This window comes from Centruroides vittatus, unplaced genomic scaffold (genome assembly GCF_030686945.1).
Source record: "Centruroides vittatus isolate TY-2023 unplaced genomic scaffold, ASM3068694v2 contig_796, whole genome shotgun sequence".
Lineage (NCBI taxonomy): Eukaryota > Metazoa > Arthropoda > Arachnida > Scorpiones > Buthidae > Centruroides > Centruroides vittatus.
In genome coordinates this window covers 547,263-570,315 of record NW_027122513.1, presented here as the reverse complement: position 1 = coordinate 570,315, position 23,053 = coordinate 547,263, and the positions used below count along the sequence as shown (strand labels likewise).

At 27.4% G+C, this 23,053-nt stretch overlaps 1 protein-coding gene across 6 annotated transcripts in view; it reads left to right on the top strand.

Annotated features, from left to right (window-relative positions):
• The window catches only part of LOC136981825 (neurexin 1-like), a 191,201-nt gene that overhangs the window by 159,778 nt on the left and 8,370 nt on the right, over positions 1 to 23,053 (top strand). For all 6 annotated transcript variants that reach the window (XM_067278199.1, XM_067278195.1, XM_067278196.1 and 3 more), the window contains 8 exons: positions 2,255 to 2,413; positions 3,048 to 3,200; positions 9,861 to 10,158; positions 11,371 to 11,706; positions 18,331 to 18,548; positions 18,755 to 18,863; positions 22,085 to 22,281; positions 22,356 to 22,929. In XM_067278199.1, the coding sequence (XP_067134300.1) occupies positions 2,255 to 2,413; positions 3,048 to 3,200; positions 9,861 to 10,158; positions 11,371 to 11,706; positions 18,331 to 18,548; positions 18,755 to 18,863; positions 22,085 to 22,281; positions 22,356 to 22,929 (2,044 nt within the window). The remainder of the gene's footprint in view (positions 1 to 2,254; positions 2,414 to 3,047; positions 3,201 to 9,860; positions 10,159 to 11,370; positions 11,707 to 18,330; positions 18,549 to 18,754; positions 18,864 to 22,084; positions 22,282 to 22,355; positions 22,930 to 23,053) is intronic.

Below are 23,053 nucleotides of genomic sequence, written 5' to 3'. Positions count from 1 at the left end.
GATTTATGCAATTGCAATGGAGGTTAATTTTCTCATCTTTAGCAATTTCGTATAGCTAATAGCGAATTAATTCGAAACTTTTCTCTTTTTTTTCTCTATGGAAAAAGTTATAAACCTTTATCATACTAAGCCAAACTCTTAGGGTTTCCGTTTATATAAAGGTAAGAAACGTAAATCTCCTGCGGGACAGAGAACGGAAGAAAATTGGTTGGAAAAAGTTGAAGCGGAATCCAGTAACTCGGAATAATAGTAGTAGGATGGTAGTAAACACCCAAGTAGCCCGACCTGTTTGGTAATCCTGGTTCGACATCCCACCAGGAACTGTGGGTAATTGGAAAACGCGAAGTAACTACTCAGCATTACTGCTGGCGTAATAAGTATCGGATAAAACTTATAGCAAACTTGATTTACTTGGATTTTATGACCCACTAACTCCTGAAAGATTTATTGGCATTTTGACTATATTCGGTTTAACGATTTCTTCAGTATTTAAACTTCTCTACCGCTTCAAAGTAAGGATGAAACGATTCATGTCCCACTTATCTCAAATATTTTGTTAAGATGAATTAATGAAGTTTGTTTATAGAAAAAAGTAAAAATATTTCTGTATATATATATACAGAAATATTTCAACCGCTTATATATATATATATATATATATATATATATATATATATATATATACCGATGAATAAAGGAAAATTTATGGTTTAAAATAAAAGTTATGGTTGCTTTATTACGAAAAATCCACATCGAAACAACGGTCACGCGAAATCTTGCACTTGAAGCACAAAAATGAATGCCTTTGGGACAGGAAAACGAACCAGATGGCCAGACTATTTTTAGGTAACGAACTGGCCAAACTCAACCAACTCACGTCTCTTAGTGAGGAACGGAGAGAGGTTATTGTAACTTAAGTCTCTTGGATATCGTTCCATTTGGCCCGGAGAGATTTAGGGGGTTCGATAATTTGTCCTCTGGCGAAATTTTTTAAGTTGTTAAACTCGTAAATGTTAAAGACACCGTTTGGTTTGTGTCTCTGACATATATAATCTTTTGTTCTGCAGTCTTAAAGGCTTCTCTTTTATATCTACAATCCTGCTGAATACTAAACAAGTAATTCACCAATTGATCAGAGTAAGATAAAAGTCATCCTCTTGTGTATCTTTTCTAACTCAAACTACTAAAACACGAAGTTAAAATAATAAATAATAAAAAACCGAATTTAACTTTAACTTTTTCCTTTCCTTTTTTTTATAGAAATTGCATATGCATCGGGGGAAAGGGAAAGTATTTTCGATTGATTTTTACGCCAACTCAATTTATATTGATGAAATATAATTTGCGGAACTTTTGCTTGTGTTAAATAAACTCATGAGTCGATCGAAAGCTTCAGTAAAATAAGAAAATACGAAAGACGAATTGAGTTGGTGAAAGTCGTATAAGAGTAGAATTTTGAAGATTGGCTGCTGGATCCAAAATTCTGTCATTGATGGCAGCTGACGTTCTTTCTTTAGTGTTGGCTCAGGTGACTGACAACAAGATGGAACAGGAGTTTGTCAGATCTTTCTTCTTTTCTTTGTTATGAACTTACCCTTGGATGACATTGCCTACATTCGAATTGACTTTTATTCAAAAGGCTAAAAATATCTTTAGAAATAACTGAATTTTGAAACATTTAAATTAATTAAATATATTATTTTTCTTTATACATTTTGAATTTTATCGATTGGCAAAATTAATTCCGATCGTAATCATGATCGTTATCATCAAACTTTTCACTTATAAATCAAAAAGTTTCTATCAAAACTCGAAAAGAATGTAGTAGATAATACATAAGATATAGAAAATTTTAAAATTTTAAAGCTTTTAACCTTATCCAAGATTTACTACTTGATTAAAACTTGTTGAAGTTTCGTTTAACTATTTATTAAAGGCATTTAAAGTAACCTCATAAATTTTATAAAAATGGAAAAATGTTACATTTAAAAATGATGTATTTTTCTCTCATGAATTTATGCATTATCTAAACCTATAAATGTTTTTAAAATTCTTTCCATAAAGTATCGAAGCATCAAGTGGAGTATTTCTCAGTTGATATTGGATTATTTAGTATTTTAACTCGTAAATTTTATCATAATTAATACAAAAAAGTCTTTAATAATCATCACCTGTCGTAAATTTCCATTTTATATTTCAAAATTAATGTAAAAATTCCAGTCAAATTTTATACGTATGTTTTATATCTTTGCAGTTTTCTATAACCGTCGACGGAGTGTATACAGAAAGAGGTTCAACTGCAGGAACCTTTTCTTTATTAGCTAGCAGCGTGTTGAATATAGGAGGAAGCAGCCCTATATCAGGCCCTACGGGATTCAAAGGAAGAAACAACTTCATAGGCTGCTTACGTAAGGTATTGTATGAATTTTTTCCTAAGTTCCGAATTTATACCGGTACTTTTTTAATACCAATAATAAAATAAAACGTCGAAAATAAAAATATCTTATACTTTTTACAAGTTTCTTCTGAAATTCTCTTGTTAAACTCGACAGTTTCTTCTTATCTCTCAACAACAACAACGACAGTAATAAAAGCAATTTATTTAATTAAAATCTGGTTTTAAAATTTATAACTTAGTGAAAATTTAATTAATATGTATGTAGATATAATTCATTAATTTTACGCAAACGTATATCATAAAAAAATTATTTACTCGTCGCAAACAGATTATCATAATTAGAAGTAAGCCATTTACTAAAATATTTTGAACAGAGATGGTATTTTGTGGAAGAGATTCGTTTACATTCACGTGGTATTTTATAGAATTTTCCATTTTCAAGCTTCAATCAGCTTGAATTCGCTCCTACTGAACTACTTGAAATTCCCAATCGCATTTCTATGTTTATTCAATATTATTGAACAGAATCTGTTCGGTTTGTTTATGGATTCGACCGCTTTACTTAAGATACCATTTTTCAATTCATGAATGTTTTATGGAGACGACGGCATTAATACTCTCTCTATATCCAATTTTTTTCTATTTGTAGGTGGAATTCGTGGCAGACAGTCTAACTTTAGATCTGATCGAGCTGGCCAGGACTGGAAACAAACTCATAGTTCTCCATGGCAACCTGCATTTCTTGTGTCAGGAGGTTGAAGCTGCTGATCCGATCACATTCACAACCAAGGAATCTTTCCTGGTACAGTTGATATCCTTTCCTGTATACACTTGTTACGAGAGCTATTTTATATTATTTTTCTAAGAAATTCTTTACGTTTTTATATTTCAAGCTGCAAAATCTGTTTTTCAAATATGTTTTGACTTATTTAAAACACGCTAAAGTCTCTGGAAACTAGATCTTTAGTAACTTAAGACAAACGTAAAGCACCTGTTATTTTGAATTTTCTTTATGATTTAAAAGTATTTTTAAACTGTCACCTTGACAACTTATTTATTATGATGATCCAAACTTTTTAAACCGTATTTTAAATTTAAACCTGATTTTCTTAAAAAGTAATTTTCTGCATGTAAATTGACTTACAGTAAAGATTGTTACAAAAAAAAACTTCTTTTCTCTTAAATCGAAATTCAGATTGCGAAAACTAAATGAATAAACAGAGGGACAATGAAAATTCATAAACTCGAATTGTGCTATCCAAATTGAGTTTTGGAAATAATTTGGAATAAACATTTTAAAACTTTTAGATGAGAGCGTGTTTGATTTTCATTTAATTTTTCTCATTGAAGAAGACGACAAAAAAAAATAACTCTATAAGATATAAGCATTTATTTCCTTTCGATTTACTGTCTCTTACATCAACACCCTTAAATAAAACGAGCAGAAACTCTCAAAGAAGCCAACAATTAAGGTTGATAAATAATGTCTCTGCCAGAACTATTTTTCGTCCAGCAGATAGATTTCATTAGTTACTAATTGCAGGCTTCTATCTTCCACCATACATCATTCTTTTACTTTTGTTTCCATGAATAATTAATTTACATTAAAATGGAAAAAACGAAAACAAAATCGTCTAGAATAATATCTAAAGAAATATAGTTCACAATATTTTATTGGGGAGTTTATTAATTATATTTTCTAATGTTTGAATCTCTTTTTTATTTAATTATATACGTTATTATTTTTAATTGTATTTTAAAAAATTTTTAATGATAAAGTTTAGGAAAATTTTAACAATAAATAAAAAGAAATTTAAGTAATATTAATTGAAAATGTAGAAAGAAGATGGAGGAATTTTCCTATTCATTTTCTATTTTAATTCTAACAAAATTTTCAAACAGAATTGTAAGAGTATCTATTTGGTAAATATCGTTCGTTATGTATTAGTTTACTTAAGTCATTTTAATCTCGTTATTCTAGTTGCTTTCATATTCCCAGACGTCTAACAAATAATTCAATTAAGAGCATCCTGTCACCGACGCCAGTGTGCAAAGTTTGGACAATGACGCTTTTCCTACAGAAAAGCCCTTCACTTTGTTAACTTTTAAAAATATTTTAAATAATAAATATACATATTTATAACTATAAGTGAGTAATTTGATGATATAACATCTGATCATACCAATTGGAAGGTGACTTGTTAACAAGCTCCCTCCCCATATTTTATACCCCTGAGGATGCTTTTTATAATTTTATTATTTAAAACTTCAAATATAATTTATTAAATATTTTATAAATATCGGTAGATTTTAATGAATTAAATTAAATTATGTTATTATAAAGATGGATAGATATACAAAAATCGATTTAAAAATTTTAACTCAGGATCTGTCAGTAAACAAATTTGGAAATTTTATCTCTTCGTATCTTATTTCTTCGGAAATTTCACTCGAATTAATTTCTCGCAAGGGACGTTTATGGTTTAAGTATTTATGAAATTATTAATTTATAGGTTTTATATCGTAAGCCAAATCAGACGTGTATTTTAGACATGGTTTTTTTTTAATTTCTCATTTTATTTTAAGTTCAGAAGGCTTTATCCTGGTAAATAAGAATTATTTTCTATTAAAATTATTATTATTAAACGAATGAATTATTATTATATTAAAATAATTTTGTACAATGTACTCTATTGCTTGTATAATATTCTATTTGCATCATGAGAAAGAACTACTCTATTAGATCTCGAGTCTGTTTAGAAATTTGTTTACTTAGAAGTCACATTTTATATATAATTAAATAAAAGCTTGTTCTGTGAGTTCATTAAATTAATCTAATTTCACAAAACGAAGTAAAAGACTGCACGAAATCATATTGTTTATTGTAAAATACCACGCGATTTTTATTTTAAAAAATTAATAACGCACAATGTATTGAAATTTCATTATAAAAACTAGATTAAATTTTTAACAATTCTTGGGATAAGAATAAAAGAATTTTAAATTTATATGAAAGAAACGTGGAGATGTTTTTCATAATATTCAGCATACAATGCACTTCGTTCTAAAGGTTTCTCTCTTGAGTGCAAATGATCAATAATGCTTAAGAAAAATTTCGTTGAGGTATTTTCAACTAAATAAAAGAAAAACATATATTTTATCATTCTTCTTTTAGTAGAATTAATACAAAATAAAAAGAATAAAACCACAGAAGACCATAACGAAAGAATAAAGAATGAAGAAATTTAATATTGCAACTATACTATACTAAGAAAACATTTGTTGACGAGAAAGACCTTCCAACCTACGTACAAGAAATTTTTTTTTATTTAAAGAAATATAAGAAACATATAGAAATATCCTAAAGGCATCCTTTCTAAAACTAAAATCACAAAAATAAACTTAAACTATTATATAAAGTATACACGAAATCATTTTTATCTTTCGAAAATTCACAATATTAAAAAATAAAAGTTAAAAAATATTGCAATCAGAATAACTTAACGATTATTAAATTGTACAACGAAACGACAATGACAATTAGTATTTTATTTATTTATTGTTTAATCAATACTTTTTGAGTGGATTTTTTAATTTGTTAATTTAGTCAATAATTAAAAAAGCGATTTTCTTCCTTCCAAAAAAGGCAAAAAAATGAAAAAAAAATAAATAAAATACAATGTCCATTTTCTTATTCTGTCATTATTTAAACTGAGAAACGTGTTTCTAAATGGTTTTTACATTAGAAAACTTTTATATTTCTACTAACTTTCCCCATAATTCTTTTATTTCTCTCTGATATTAAATTTAAGATGGCATTCTAAAATTAACTGGCTCCTGTAAAACAAGAAGAGAAAAAACAATTTCGTGGAGATTTTTAAATTAAAAGAACGTTCAGCATAAAGGATAACTTACCATTAAAACAAATTATAACTTTTAATATAAATTATAAACGATTTTATTAATTTAATTTAAATTTGTTTCTGGCTTTCTTTTTTGCTTTAGAATAAATCTACAATTAAGGAGCATTATACAGTATTTATTTAAAAATAGAATTTTTTAAATTGAGTCATTTATATTATTTATGGTATAAAATGGCAATCACACGAGCATGATTTATAGTAATAACGTTTAATAACAGATTAAATTAAATGCGATTAACTTTCAGGGGTGTGGCCCTAAGCTGTAACATATAACGGGACCTTCACCTCCACTAAATAATGATACGTGCAAAAATATGAGGCCCTAAGCTGAAGCTTGTTTAGCTTACGTGTAAATCCGGCCCTATTAACAGATTTTTTTAATAAAATAAAATAAATCTCTTATTATTTGATAAAAGTTTTGTCACTGTTGATAAAAATGAGTTTTAAATAACGATATTTAATCCTTAAAAAATCCTTATTGCATTAAAATTTAAACTTAATATCGATGTAATTCTAGATTTAGAAGCAATAAAAACGAATTTTTATAACTTTTTTTGTATTGTTTTAGGAGTATTATTGCTTCGAATTACATATTTTTGTCGAAAATTTGAATATATATTCGTAATTTAAATCTGCGATAACAGAAATATTTTCCTATTTTATTTTTGACATTTTCAGCCTTTCTATTAAAAATATTAGGACAGAATAGAAACAAAAAATGACAGATGAGAAAATTGTTTCAAAAATAATCAAATAAAGTTATATAAATTTCATACCTAAACAAAGATTTAAATAAGCATCTAAGGAAAAAATATATATAAAAATCATGTTTGAAATCCTTTTTATTGCAAATTCCTTATCTAATTTATTGCAAAATTAGAAGTAAATTCTAATTTTTTTCAGTAGAAACTTAAAAAAAATCTAATATATAATTTTTTCGTTCTTTCACTTTTAAATTTATTCTCACAAGCAATAATTTCATTCAACTAAAAATTCAATAATTGAAAAATTTTCTTTTCTTTTAGTATTTATATAAAAGCATTCATCGCTGGTTAATTTTTATATAATTTTTTGCACGAAACTTAATTGTTCTAACAATTTAATTCTGTCAAAAAATTCTTATTTATAATTAAAATGGAACAGATTTATGGACGTGAAATTTTTAAATTTCATCTTGGATTTATTGGAATTTAATTTCTAGAAAATGTTATAGATATATTTTATTCTTTAGTGGAATGATCGTAGTCGAAATACTGAAAATGTCTCGGTAATATCGAAATTTTTCGATATTACAAAGACATTTAGACTGGATGTCGAGAGATTCGAGTGCCTATGAGAAAATCTACTGGTGGAGAAGCCATAGATTAAAAGTGATGTAAGAGTGCAGTTGAAGTGTTAAGTCGACTGGAACGATGAAATTTCTCTCGGGGTTATGGGTTTCAATGATCTCGATACCGTTGAGATCCGGTTTATTGCCTTCACTGTTGTGACCCAATATCGTCACCTAGCAGATGGTTGATAGACAGCTATTCACTTCTTCCCAACTTAGATCTGCCTCAAACAAGTTCTGCTTTTGTGATAAAGTTGCTATATATATTGACTACCTAGTCTACAGAGATTGCCATTGATTTTGTTATAGCTTATACATAAACGTCGTCTAACAAAAATTAACGATTTATTAATATTGAACTTCGAAAGGTTTCAATGCCAGATTCAACGTTGTTTACAGTATTTGATTTTACACTGATTTTTTACATTGTATTGTTTACAGTATTTGATTTTACACTGATTTTTTACATTGTATTGTTTACAGTATTTGATTTTACACTGATTTTTTACATTGTATTGTTTACAGTATTTGATTTTACACTGATTTTTTACATTGTATTGTTTACAGTATTTGATTTTACACTGATTTTTTACATTGTATTGTTTACAGTATTTGATTTTACACTGATTTTTTACATTGTATTGTTTACAGTATTTGATTTTACACTGATTTTTTACATTGTATTGTTTACAGTATTTGATTTTACACTGATTTTTTACATTGTATTGTTTACAGTATTTGATTTTACACTGATTTTTTACATTGTATTGTTTACAGTATTTGATTTTACACTGATTTTTTACATTGTATTGTTTACAGTATTTGATTTTACACTGATTTTTTACATTGTATTGTTTACAGTATTTGATTTTACACTGATTTTTTACATTGTATTGTTTACAGTATTTGATTTTACACTGATTTTTTACATTGTATTGTTTACAGTATTTGATTTTACACTGATTTTTTACATTGTATTGTTTACAGTATTTGATTTTACACTGATTTTTTACATTGTATTGTTTACAGTATTTGATTTCACGTTGCTTTTTTCCTTTAAGCGACATTCTCATGTTTTTTCGTTTATGAAGCTAATTTCCGAAAATTTATTAAAAGAAAAAAAGATAATAATCATATAATTGAAATTTTATATAAAATCTCTTTAGTTGTAATTATGAAAAATAAAAATAATATTAGAGATTTTTAATGTTAGCAATAAAAATAAGAATATTGTTAATAAACATTACTAAAATGGTTATCTTTAGCAATCCAAATAAAATATTAACCTATTACTTTTACTTTCCTTAATTACAGAAACTCGTTTCTCTTTATCTTAATTTAGGAAGATGTTTAAGTAATCAAAGATCTTACTAATATTCAAGTTTTAATAGCAAAAATTTTTATTCATTTCTCATTCAATTCGGGTCAGCTATCTTCTCTTCTAATCATAATTTACATGAACCAAAGACCATTTATATAAATGATAAATAATATAGATCACAACAAGATCTTATAAGACATTTTCCGTGATTGATAAACTTTGTGAAAGCTTATAATTTTCTTTACCTAATCTCTTAATCAATCAGGAGTTGTTATTTTTCTTGCCGAAGTTAATTTATATGAAGACAATTCATGAACTCCTGAGTTAAGTACCAGTCCTTTTTTTCCTTGTTTTAAATGTATTTTTAAGGACGGAAGAAAATCAATTTTGTATAACGAATAACAAAAAAATTTATTAAAATGTTTAATTAAATTTATCTTATTTACGTTCAAATAAAAATTCGTTTTTAAAATATTATTTTGATGTAAAACAACTTTTAAACATCTTAAATGTAATGCAATGAATGATGCATAAAAATACTTTATAATTGTTAAATTACAATGTGATGGAGCGTATAATATACATTTATTCGTAAAAACTATTTACTTTTTATGTGATTGTGAAAAAAAAATTCTGGTTAACTGATAACAAAGCCACGTGATCTTTTTCGTAACAATTCGTTTTGTTATTTCATCATTTATCGATATACGATAACTTACCGGTCGATAACCTTTTTTTAATGCATTTCTTCGCCTATATTTTGTTACGTTATGTTTAATATTTGCTTTTTATTAGTATAAACATTGTCTTAAAATTATTTTACCCATTATTATAAAGTGTTTTCGTTCCCAGAAGAGCATAATTCATAAGCATTTTTTCATCATCTAGGCTCTACCAAGTTGGGAAGCAGCGAGAGCTGGAAGCATTTCATTCAAGATCCGTACTAATGAACCTAATGGAGTCTTAATGTATAACAGTGGTGCCACTGCCCAAGGGGATTTTTTCGCTTTCGAGTTACTCGACGGACACGTGTTCTTGTTACTTAATCTTGGATCCGGTGCGGTCAAGGCAAAAGCCACTACAAGAAGAGTCGATGATGGTCAGTGGCATACTGTGTCATTAAGGAGAACAGGAAAGTCTGGTCGTGTAACCGTAGATGAATCTGCTGTAGACTTTATAACCCCAGGTAAGCGGTAAATTACCACTAAACTTCACTTGTAAAACAATAAATTACATAAGATCAAACTCGTTCATCTTTAAAATAAATTACTGTAATACCTATTTACTTAAATATACATTTATTTTTATATCAATTATCTTTAATGCTATGCAAATATAATTTACAGTTTTGTTAAGTTGTTCATCTTAAAATAATTAGATTTACTGATATATATATATTTTTCCTTTTTCTTCCTGGCACTAAGGAGCTTCATTAAAATTTAAAATTATCTCTTAATTATTTAAAAAAAGATCAAAGAAGTAACGGAAAACTGTTTGATAATTAAATTATTCAATTCAAGAAATGCTGTTGATAAAGAAAATGAAAATAAATGAAGAGTAAAATCATATTTAAGGAGCAATAACGGAAGTGAATTTTGATTGTAATGATTTTAATTCATTAAGTTCCAGAAATTCCTTAGGAATTTGAGTAAACACTGGAATTTCCAGTTTAAGATTTAGAAATAATTAAGAGGCACATTTAGTTATATTTATTGCTCAACTAAATAATAAGCTGATTTGAGGACGTAATGATGAGAATGGTACTCGATCCAAATTAATGTTGGCAAATTGAAGAATTATCAAAGATTCTAAATTTGTAATTCTCTAGAAAATATTATTTATTTTTTTAAAATTTTAACTTAATTAAGTTTTGAGGCAAATCGAATCACGAAAGTTTTAAAATTGACTGTTTAAAATTAATTTACTTCAGAAGTTACATTTAAAAAAAAACCTTAACAGTTTTTATATAATTTTTTAAAAAAATTCTTTTTAAAGTTTCATTATAAATTAATTAATTTTTTTAAAATTTTAGTTAAATAAATATTAAATAAAAACTTTTATATAAATTTTTGATTAAAGAAGATCGATTCTCATCTAAAAATTTCGTTTAAATGAATGGAAAATTGGACATTGAAACAGAAAATCGACACGATAAATAGCACTATATCAATGGAAACTAAGTATACTAATCTGAAACAGTTTCCTTGTCACGTTATTTTTTCATAAACGGGCGAAGCAAAAAAGATAGAAAAGGATGTCGTCGTGTAGAAAAGAAGTTTTGATCAACATCATTTTGCACTTTATGTTAACAAACTCTGTCGCTATATCGAGATAGTTACTTTGTATTCCTTCCTAGTTTTTGTACATTTTATTATTGTTAAAATATGTTTACTTACAGGTAACTCCAACCAGCTGGACTTGGAAGGAGCTCTTTACTTGGGAGGAGTGGGAGTCAGCGATCAAGGAATGTCTGTGCCTAGCGAACTGTGGTCGGGAATGTTGAGATATGGTTATGTGGGCTGCATGAGAGATTTGGTGGTTAATGGTAAAGCTGTAGATATCGCCGTATTCGCTAAAAAACAAGATTCCGGAAGCATCCGTCCCGCTTGTCACACTTCTCCTACTCAATGCGATAGTCAACCTTGCCTGAATGGAGGACATTGCGAGGAAGGTTGGAATCGCTTCATCTGTGATTGTTCCCATACTAGTTTTTCTGGTGCCGTCTGTGCCAAAGGTAATACGAACGTCCTTCTCTAACCATAAAAATCTATTAGTTAATTAGATTCTCTTTTATAATATTAGTAAATATCACGTTAATGAAAGTTTTAATAATTTAAATCATAATTTGAAAAATTCAACGCTAATTGTTTTAATAAATAGCATTAACACTATTTCAACGGTAATTTTGTTAATGTCAAACACTCCTTTTTTTTTTGCTTATTTTTGTCCGTTTAATTATTTAAAGTATAATTTGTTCGTGATGAATAATAGTTTGCAGAATTTAACCAAAAGAGTTGATTTTACATCGTATTTATCACGTTGTTTATCGGACAAAAAAAAAAATAAACAAAATAATTCATAAACCGCATACGAGTTTAATTCTATGTTTAATTAAATTCTGAAGGCATCTCTTGGCTGAACTTGTTCAGATTTTTTTATTATTATGGAAAGCAGCTGTTGCAAATCGTTAAATATCATAAGTACTTTCGCTGACATCAACCCAAATGATTGATTGAATTTACACTTGCGTATTATTTAAATGGAATCGAAACATTATCGATATGAATTTTTTTCTTTGTTTAATTTTAAAATATATTTGATAGGCGAGATTTTATAATCTAACTCGCAAATTAAATACTAATAACAAGATTAAAATCAACCGAGCTTTAATGGATTTATCAGATAAATCTTTAGAGTAGTTAAAATTAAACAAAATAATCTTTTATTCTCTCTAAAATATGTCAAAAATATAAATTAAAATTGGATTTTTTTTTAAATTAGCGATTGGCAGGCGCTAAACACGATATTATGCAATAAAACTAATTCAAAAGTATTAATACGTTTTAATTTTCTTTTCATCTATGCTCGATTTTCAGTTGCTCCTTCAATTTTATAATTGCACAGAACATAATTACATTATAAAAATTGGATTTATGTTATATCATACTAAAAGATATGAAACGTTCGATTTTATTTCTCAATTAATTTTATATATTTAAAAAAAGTTCTTAATGTTACCTTTACTCAGTGGCGTAGCGAGGGGGAGGGATGAAAGTAATAGTAACTATTCGTAATATATTATAGATATTTTAAGGTAGGTACTACATTCTATTATTATTTGTATTATATTCTTATTACGAGTAAATTCTATATATTATATTACTATATGTGTCTCTGGAGGGGGGGAGAGGGCGCCAATAAAGTGTCGTGCCCCGGGTGCCAGTTATGTTCGCTACGTCACTGCCTTTACTACCGACAAAACTAAATTTTATTATTTGATTCAGTCATTAAATATAAAAGAATTTTGTTAAATTAACGACGAATAACTCGTCTCGTGTTTTTTGCTGAAATTAAAAAATAAATTCGATAGAAATTAACTAGTTATATACATAATTTCGTTTTAATCTTGATTAAAATGATTGTTAAGTGAAATTATATATTAATAATATGATATTATAATAGTTTTATTGATAATTAAGTTAATAATTATAAAGATATTGATGTAACGATGCATTTTGGCACGATAACTCTTGGCTGGATAATAAGTAAATTTCCATCCTTTCGATATAATTTAGATCTGCGATTTTCTACGTTGTATCACTATCTGCTGAAGTAATTCTTGATAATATTACTTTGGATAAAATTGAACTCCTACTGTAATTCACTAAGTAATAAGACTACAAGCAATTTCTGTATCAGAAATTTTCATTCTAATCAACATCCCTCATCTTCTGAGCGTTTTGTTACGTACAAATTTATCGTTAGATATTTGACACAACTTTATGACACAAAAGTAATATTAGAAAACCTATCAGTTTTGATATCTAAATTCAAACTTGGTCTTCTCCCAAGAGAAAGTACTAACTTGGATAGGTCTTTTTCCCCTTCTTTTTGTCTACTTTGGCAGATTTTTTTGAGGTCCTCAAAGGGATAGAAATTGTTCCGGTAGTACAGAAATATTAAAAAAATATATATGGGGGAAAGAAGGCAGCAGATGGTAACTGTCTATTTTCTTGACCCTGTTCGGTCAATATGACGTAAGTTGATTGACAATGCCCAACTTTTTGGAAAGAGAATCTCCAACTGTATATGTCTGTCTCCCGGTAATGCCATTTGGGAAAATGTCGTTCAAAATTAGATGGCACACGTGCTACTCCCAGAGTGGAAGGGATGGAAAATGACGGTAACTATCGCCATCTGGTATAACTTCCATGAACTAATGGCCGTTGTTTATTATCGGAGAAATTTTCTCGTTAATGTATTTTCTGAAGTAACAAATCGCTCTATTTCCTTCAGAATTTTTACTTAATTATATGCAAAAAAGGAAAAAGAAAAGGGCATTAAAGTGCTTTCTTTTTGCGATAAGAAAGACACAATTAAAGAGAATCGACTAAACCATATTCTAAAATTTATGCTCTTATAATGCGAAGCGTAAGAAAGGACTTAAATTTTTTTTTTCTTTTTAAATATTTAAAACTAAATGCTTATAAATTTAACATATAAATGTAAAATTCTTAACGAATTTTTTACGTAATTTATAATAATTATTTATTTAAAAATAAAACTAGAACATTGCCATGATGTTATTACTTATGTTTTTTTATCGATTGAAAAATATTTTACTATAGAAAACTATTGAAATATATTTTTTGATATAAATCTTACAGCCCTGGAAATAGAAAACCATTTTATGATAGAATAATGGTACATTTGAAGGCCATTTTATGAAAGAAAAATGATACAATTGAGGGCCATTTTATGATAGAAAATAGAAGTTGAAAGATGTTACGTTACGTTACGTTACGAAATATCTTCGTTACTTTACGTTAGAAAAATGTAGCAAAAGTTTTATCGAATAAAAATATCTTATTGTAAAAATGGAAATTTATGATAATCTACGTAAAATTAATATTGAAAAATTGATATATAGTTGTTTTTAATATAAATCGAAACGTTTATAGAGAGAGAGAGAAAAAAAAATTCATATCACGATTTAACCTGTATGAAGGAGTAGGTCGACGTCTTTCATCAATCAACATCTAAAGATTTTGATATCGAAACTTTAAAAAAAAATGTTTGCTGAACCGCATGAAAGTTCTTCAAACGATAATTTGTTTATCTAAATATCGAAACTAATTTTTAACGGAATATTACATCAAACTTTAAGGCTAAGTTATATATAAACGATACACTTTCACGTTCTTGTCACGCATGAAATTTATGAATCTCCGAAAATAAAATACAGAATCGATCATCAACGGCTTGACGCACTTTTTACGAATCAACGGTAGAGTTTTCAGTAAGTTCTTGACAGAGAAATTTCCAAAAATACTATTTCATGCCAGACTAACTCGAAAGGTTTTTACTTGGCGATTTTTATCAATATGCAAAAAGAAAAACTAAAAGTAAAGGAGGAGGAAGAGGAAGGAGAGAAAAAAAGAAAGAAAAAAAGAAAAAAAAAACGAATTAACTTTCTTTCTCTCGATAGAAAATGCTTTTATAAGTTATGTAAATGCAAAGAGAAATTTTGCTTTGAGTGAGCAGATAGGTATCCCTTTCCTTAATTCGTTTCTCGCTCTGCTGATTATTGTCGAGTCAAATCTGAAGCGACGATGATTCTTCGACATTTTTACCAGATACCGAATATTAATAAATCTCCAATCCATTTAAAGCATGAGAGAAATAAATATTTAAACATATAATCTTTTATTTAAAACTCGATATAAATTTAACGCAAAAGTAGCGAATTACAAAAGCAAGGGAATGAATAGTTCTCCTTTTAAAATCTCGATTAATATTTTATTTTAAAAAGTATTTGGGATGTAGTAATTTGTTTCGGTTATTGTAATTTTTACTCGACGTGTTGTAGTAGTAAAAGGTCAATGAACTTTCTCCAATCTCTAACAAAATGACTTAAAACGTTCGCAGTCTTCCATAAAATGCGGAAATGGTATACTTATAATACTTAACGATATCGAATCACGCTCAAACCAATACTTAAAAAAAAAATTAAAGATGGCGCCTAGATTTAATCGATTCATTTGAAATTTAGCATTATCATACTCTTATATTCCGAAACCATTTTTCGGAGCCGGTCACGTGATGCAGTTTGGCACCAAAAATCAGAAAAGAATAGGAAGCTACCACGAGTCACGGTAAAGAAGCGTGGAATTGATCGGAATTCCAGTCAGAGATTCCGTGAAAACTAGATTTCCGCGTTGTTCGACCTGGAATTCCACTTATCTGAGTAATTTGCATGTCTAAGTCTCTTACAAATAGAGTAAGGACTGTTTCTCCACCCCGAAAAAAAAAAAATATATATATATATATATATATATTATAGAATAGTTTTATCTTCACTTATCGACTAGTTTATATCGAAAGAATACAAAATGTAAATAATGCAATTACTTCATGCAATTTTCATTATTATTTACGTAACAGGTTCGTCATTGAAGAATAATTTATAAATTAATTAATTATTAGTTAACTTTGAAAATTTTGAAAAGTAATTAATTATATTCCTATTAAAGTTTTAATAATTTGTAACTACAAAAAAAAAAAAGAAATATTTTATAAATATATACAATACTTTGAAAGTTAAATAGAACGATGCAGAAAATTAATTTCCTCAACTAGTCTACTCAACTTTAAAAATTATTATATTTTTATTATTATTATTTTTTTTTAGAACTTTATCCAATTATGTCCTAATTGATCAAAATTGGATCAAGTCTTAAAAATAAATTTTGATAATTCTGATAATGATAATAAATTATAATGAAATTAATTAAATTTTTCGAATTTATTTATCATCTTTCTTATAAATTTTTTTAAAATATATTCATATTAATTTATTAAATTAACGTTAAAACAGTTTATAATAATTTAACTTCAAGTTTAACTCTGAGCTAAATTAAATTAGATAATACATATAACTTTTCAAGATTTAAGTTATATGTATTATCTAACACGAAAGTTCAATATTTATACAATTAGATTTGAATTTTTTTCTAGTTTATAAATAGGATATTTACTTCTTGGCGTATCTATCAACGTAGTTTACGACTACCGGATCGAACCGGTTTTGGTAGTTTTTCTCAAATTTTCCATCTAAATTAGATCAGTTAACAACTAAGAAGTGTTACAATATGGCTGCAATTTTTCTATTTGTCAAAAACAGATTACAACAATAATAAATGTCATTCTTGTCAGACAGCTTGATGCAGCTTTTTTTTTTTTTTTTTTTTATATCGTTTACCACTACATCTATACAACATTAACAATGTTTTAGTTGTTTCCATACAATAATTTGTGTTAATGATTGCAAAAACAACCCGACAAGAATCTCTCGATTTTTTTTAGTTTTTTTTGAAAAATTTAAATTAGAAATAAAATAAAAAAACGGTAAAATCTGTTTTGATTTTTTTTAAAAAAATTAAGTAATTAAACATTTATACATCATAATTATATTCTTCATTAATGCAACTATGTTTTATGAAGAGTTTTTTTAAACATATTTTTTATTATTTAAAGCTAATTTAATTATTTAAAAAAGTTTGTAGTTAATAGACATGTAGCATCATTTGCGATTTGGGAATTTCCAATTTGAAAAAGTTAAAAACGAATTTTTTTTATGTATTCTAAGGTAATAATAATATTGAATTCGATCTTACAAGTAAGAATATATGCAATTTAAGTTTCTTTTTATAAGAGCGGAAAGAACTATTTATTTTTAAATAAAAAAAAAGACTAAATGATAGTGTAAAACATCATTTACGTAGTGGAATTTTCATGAAAGATCTGTCTCTTATAATATATTAAGCTTTTTACAAATCGGTTAGTGTTTTATAGAGGAATTCGACTATTTTGACTTTAAAATTTGAATTTGTTCAGTCAAACTAATGTTTTCGCTCATGAGGAAAATGTTTGTTATTACAGAAAAAGAAAATTTTTAAAATTTGGTCGTTGAACTTATCAGTCAAATAGAAATGAATTGTATTAAAAAATATTTATACGTTTCTTTGTTGAATGTCGTTTGCAGGAAACACGACATGACTGGCAAATACCTTGGAATCTTCATAATTTTATAGAGAAGTAATTAGAGGATAGAATTACATTAAAACTAATTACCGGGATTTAAGATTATTTAATATCTACATTTTAAAGTGAAAAGTATATAACGAATTTATTATGTAAACACCAGTTTAATAGAAGATTTTGAAATGATGTTACTACTTTGTTAAATAAAGTATAATTATTGTTTTTTTTTTGTTCAAAGAGAACTAACATATAAATTAGATATAATCTGATAAAATGCTTATGAATTTAATTTAATTCTCTTTATAAGACGTCTCTTAGAAATTAACTGTGTGGATTTATTGACTTATATCGGATTTATAAGTTTTATTTCGAGACAAGTCTCATAAAATATATATAAACAAACAAAGTAATAGTTTAATCAGATTAAAATTCAAACTATCAAAATCGTAAGAAATTATATTAATGGTTGTATCAGTTTTAGTATCGTAATTATAAGTTCTAAATTAAATATAATTCTAACAGTCGCGTGGAAACATAAAAAGATATTTTAAAAAGAATATTCTTGCGTAATAAAAGTGGAAATTTAAATTTACAGATGCAACCACCTTAAGTTTTGACGGTGGACAATTTATGAAGATTACAGTACCAGAAGGTTCCTATACACAAGCCGAAGACATCAGTCTTCGCTTCAGAACAACACGACCCAGTGGTCTTTTGATAGCCACCACCTCCGACAAGACCTCGGGTCATTTGATAGTTGCTTTGGAATCTGGAAGAGCTAAGGTTGTATTGAATGTTGGAGATGGCAACAAGGTACGTTAACCTCATCTACAAACATTATTTTCATCATTACTATTAATTTAATTCCGTAATTAGTTTACAAAACATAAAAGATTTTTCTAGCTTCCGCATAGCTTTTCAGTGAGTTTTCTTAAATATGTAATTGCGTAACTTGTTTAAATTACTCTTTAAAGCAATATTTAAAGTACCTTTTATACATAGTATTGTTTAATTTCTAGGTAGTTTACATTGGACAGGGATTAAATGATGATCAATGGCATACACTTCAAATTACGAGGAGAGGACAAAGCATGGAAGCTCGTGTTGACTCTGAATCCATTAGTCGAGGTAATCATTGAAGGATGATTAATTTGTATATAAAACATTAAACATTTTAAAACTTTACTAAGTAAGAAGTCTATTTAGAAAATTTTCATTCATTTCACTTATAGTTATTTTATAGCTTACACTTGAATAATTTTCAAAACGTAAACTTTCGATCTTTAATAAGGTTTTAAAACTAATATTAAACTTAATCAATAAACAAACAATGGAATGGTTTGATTATTTTATTAATTAAGTTTTATAAATTTTTTTGAACAGCATTTTAATAAACAGTCGTTCTTCACATAAAGATGAACATAATATATTCCTATGGATTAAAATAACAATAAACATCTCCATTCTATGATATATTCTAAATATAGGGTTTTAAGATGCAAATTAATAATCTGCGATGCTTTCGTCAACGTTAAATTCTCAATTAAATTATATTCTAGCAACTTGAAACGAAAACGTTTATTAAAGGGGGTGAGCTTTAATTTAAATAATTACACCACACGACATTCTTCAATTTGCTATAAAAACTTCGTCTCTACTTACAAATGCATTTTCTAAAATACGTTGCATTCAAACGAGAAAGAATCATTATTTAATCATTATATTTTTACAACAAACAAAAAATCTACTGTTCCATTTTTCAATTCGAATTTTAAATTTGATTTTTTATATTAAAAAAATATATATCAAACGTAATAAATTTAATTAGGCTATCTTTACTAAAACTACATTTGGAACAGTTAACGTAGAGAATTTTCCTCAATTAGTTTTCCTATCCATTAGTTAAATGCTTAATTAGTTAAATAAGTAACTAACATCGCTATACCACTAATAAATACAGAAGTTCCTGATCTGCCTTCATTTAAACAGTTACGTTCGCATAAGAAGCTGCTTCTCCCTCAATAAAGACTCTTAATTAAATCAAAGAAAATACTCCATTTATATTGTGCCATTTTCTACATAAATAATTTTTTTACGATTTTAAAATAATACTTTTTCTATTTTAAATATTTTATTTTTTAAATAATTAATATTTTAAAAAATCGACAGAAACTTTATCGTTCTAATGAATTATTATAGGATTACCTCTTAAGAATAATACAAAATCTTATAATTAAAACTGAAAGATTATAATAATCTTATTAAGTCGTTAACCAGATGGGAGGAGAATTATCCATTAAGAGTTTAAATTCAAATTGTTAGGAAGAAATCGTTTATTTCAAGTAAAATTTTCTCGAGTTTATGACATTATATTAGGCACCAAACAGAAGAAAAAATAAACATATTCTGCTAATTGCACGCTTTTGAAAACAGCTGGAACGAGAAAATCATTCCCATTATTGATAATAAAAATTTTATTTTCTTTGTAACTTATTATTATTTTATAAGTATACACTAAATCTGGGATATTAAAATCCAATGTTTTAATAAGGAGAATTTTCCATTTTCGCACGTTACTGGTATTTCTGACTACTGTAATGGAAGCATTGGATAAATGCAAATCTGCTTTTGATATAGACATACGTGTATCTAATTTTTAATTTCCAAATTTATCAATACATTATCTACGAATAACCATTTCAACTTTAAATAATACTGAAGATATATATATATAACGTTTTCAGTTCAATATCGTAAGAATTATAAATATTATATAAGATAATTTTACATATTTTGAGTGTAACATGTTAAAATGTTGTCAATAACGATAGTTACGAATATTTTATATATTTATTCACTTATTTATTTACACATGTTTCTGTTCTGCAACATACAAGAGACTCTTAGATATTGTTTTAATTATCTTATTTGACTTGTAAACGTAAAATGAATGCCTGAAACAAATTCAAATAAACGAAAAATAAATAAATTTATTTTATATTATTTTGAAACTTTCTGCATTGTAATAAAATTCTCTGGTTGTTGACATAACTACAATATCAATAAATATTGTTATGTATAATATAAATGAATGCATAAGTAATATATGATTATATAATGTCATTCGTGCATGATCTGTCTCTAAAAAAATTGTAAACACATAATAAATTTTCTATGAAAAATAGTTAGCCCTACTATTTTTATAGTCTCGGTGACCGTAAAAATCAATTCAGATGAATTAATAAAGGTTGTTGTTGAATAGAACGTATGGATAAAAGTTAAAATTCAAGTTGAATTTTTTACATTAGAAAGCCATTAATAATATTTATAGTCGTTATATATATATGTTTAGTCAATAAAACTATAATACTTGTAAGAAACTCTTTACGAGCTTTATGGTTGCTGCGGTTGAACAGTAACGATACTGCAAAAGCCACAATTTCTGTAATAAAGACACCAAAGAACTAAAGTAATAATTAAGTTTAATAATTAAAGTCATCGCGAGAGAAGAAAAAAAATTTGAAGAGATTGATTTAATTAATTTTTATTAAATTTATGTAAATACTCCATTCGTCTTTTGATTAAAATGCGTATCTTGCAAAAGAGGAAGAAGATAAATATCGATATTATCATCATCTCAACCGAAAAATTTTACTCGATAAGCCAAGAGAAGGATAAACTTCCTTTCTGACCAAGTCACGTGATTTTCTACTTGACCTTACAAATATCTAAGGGTCATCTGGGACTGCAAATCACGCTCTGGCGAATTGTACGTTAATTACGTGGCCCTAATTAGGACTAAGTCATTATTACGGGTGTCAGTAGAAATGATGGTAATCTGTAAAGATGCAGATATGAAGTACGACAGAAGCATTCGAGGCATTCTCATCAAAATTATCGTTTGTTTAAAAGCTGAATTAACGGATAGAGAGAGAGAATCTTGAAAATTAAAATCTCTAGTGACTTGGAATAAATTTTGTTGTAAATTTAAATGCTATTTAAACTTATAAAACTTTTATAATACGTATCAAAGATGTGTTTAATTTGACTTCTTAATTAATTTTAATATTTTTATAAATGGTAATGCGATTTTAACCGAGTTATACGCTGAGCCAAGTAAATATAATTATCAGAACAAGGATAAATATTATGTAAAATATGGGTTTTGCTCGAGTTTCCTGGATGTTTAATGAATTTATGTTTTGTGAAAAATTTCTAAATGGAGAAAGTTAGAAAATATATTCATAGTTTTAAAAAATAAGCCTAATTTAGTTTTATAACTGATTTAAAGAATTTATAAACGTTACTTTTTCAGGTTTTCTTTTCTCATTTTTATTCTATTTCTGCAGAGCTTACTGGACAAAAGATTACTTTGGATTTCCACTCCATGCACATTGGTGCTGTAGTTCCAGATAAAAGTGCCAATACAATTAGTACGAACTTTGTTAAAGATATACCCAATTTCGTTGGTCACATGCAGCATTTCATTTTTAACGGAAACCATTTTTTCGACATGGCACGAAACGGGCAAATGACAAATTCTCAGGTAGGTTAAGTATCTTTCATGTTCGAATGCATCAAATTCAATATAAATGCAAATATTTCTTACTCGTGTTTCAGGTGACGGCAAAATTTGGCAAGAAAGATCACATTGTTCACCATCCGGTGACCTTTAAATCAAAATACACTTTTATAGGATTACCTCAACTCAAAGCTTACGCATCGATGAATCTTTACTTCCAATTCAAAACTCTAGAACCCGGCGGGCTTTTGCTCTATAACGGTGGCAAGGGTCAAGATTTTTTAGCCATCGAGCTCGTCGACGGTCATCTTCATTATATATTCAATCTGGGAGACGGACCTCGTAGAGTTAGGTCCAACACCAGAAACACTTTGAACGATAATCACTGGCACGCTGTTACGATTGGTCGACCATTACTGAGGCAGCACACGTTAATGGTGGATGACATGATTGCAACTGTGACAAGTGCCGGTTCAAATATCCATTTGGATCTCGATGGACTCTTGTATCTAGGGGGAGTCCGGCGATCTATGTACACCTCGTTGCCTAAATTAATACAATCAAAACACGGTTTCGAAGGCTGCTTGGCATCTTTGGATTTGAACGGAGACATGTTGGATCTAAGTAAAGATGCTCTAATACCTAGCACATTAGTTTCGATGGGATGCGCCGGTGAGTACGATTTATTTTAATCGACATAAATTGTTAGCAAACCGATTAAACTGTTAATTATGATTAATTAAGGAATTATAAACACATCGCGCTTCGAATTTAAATTATATTATTTCTGGTCACG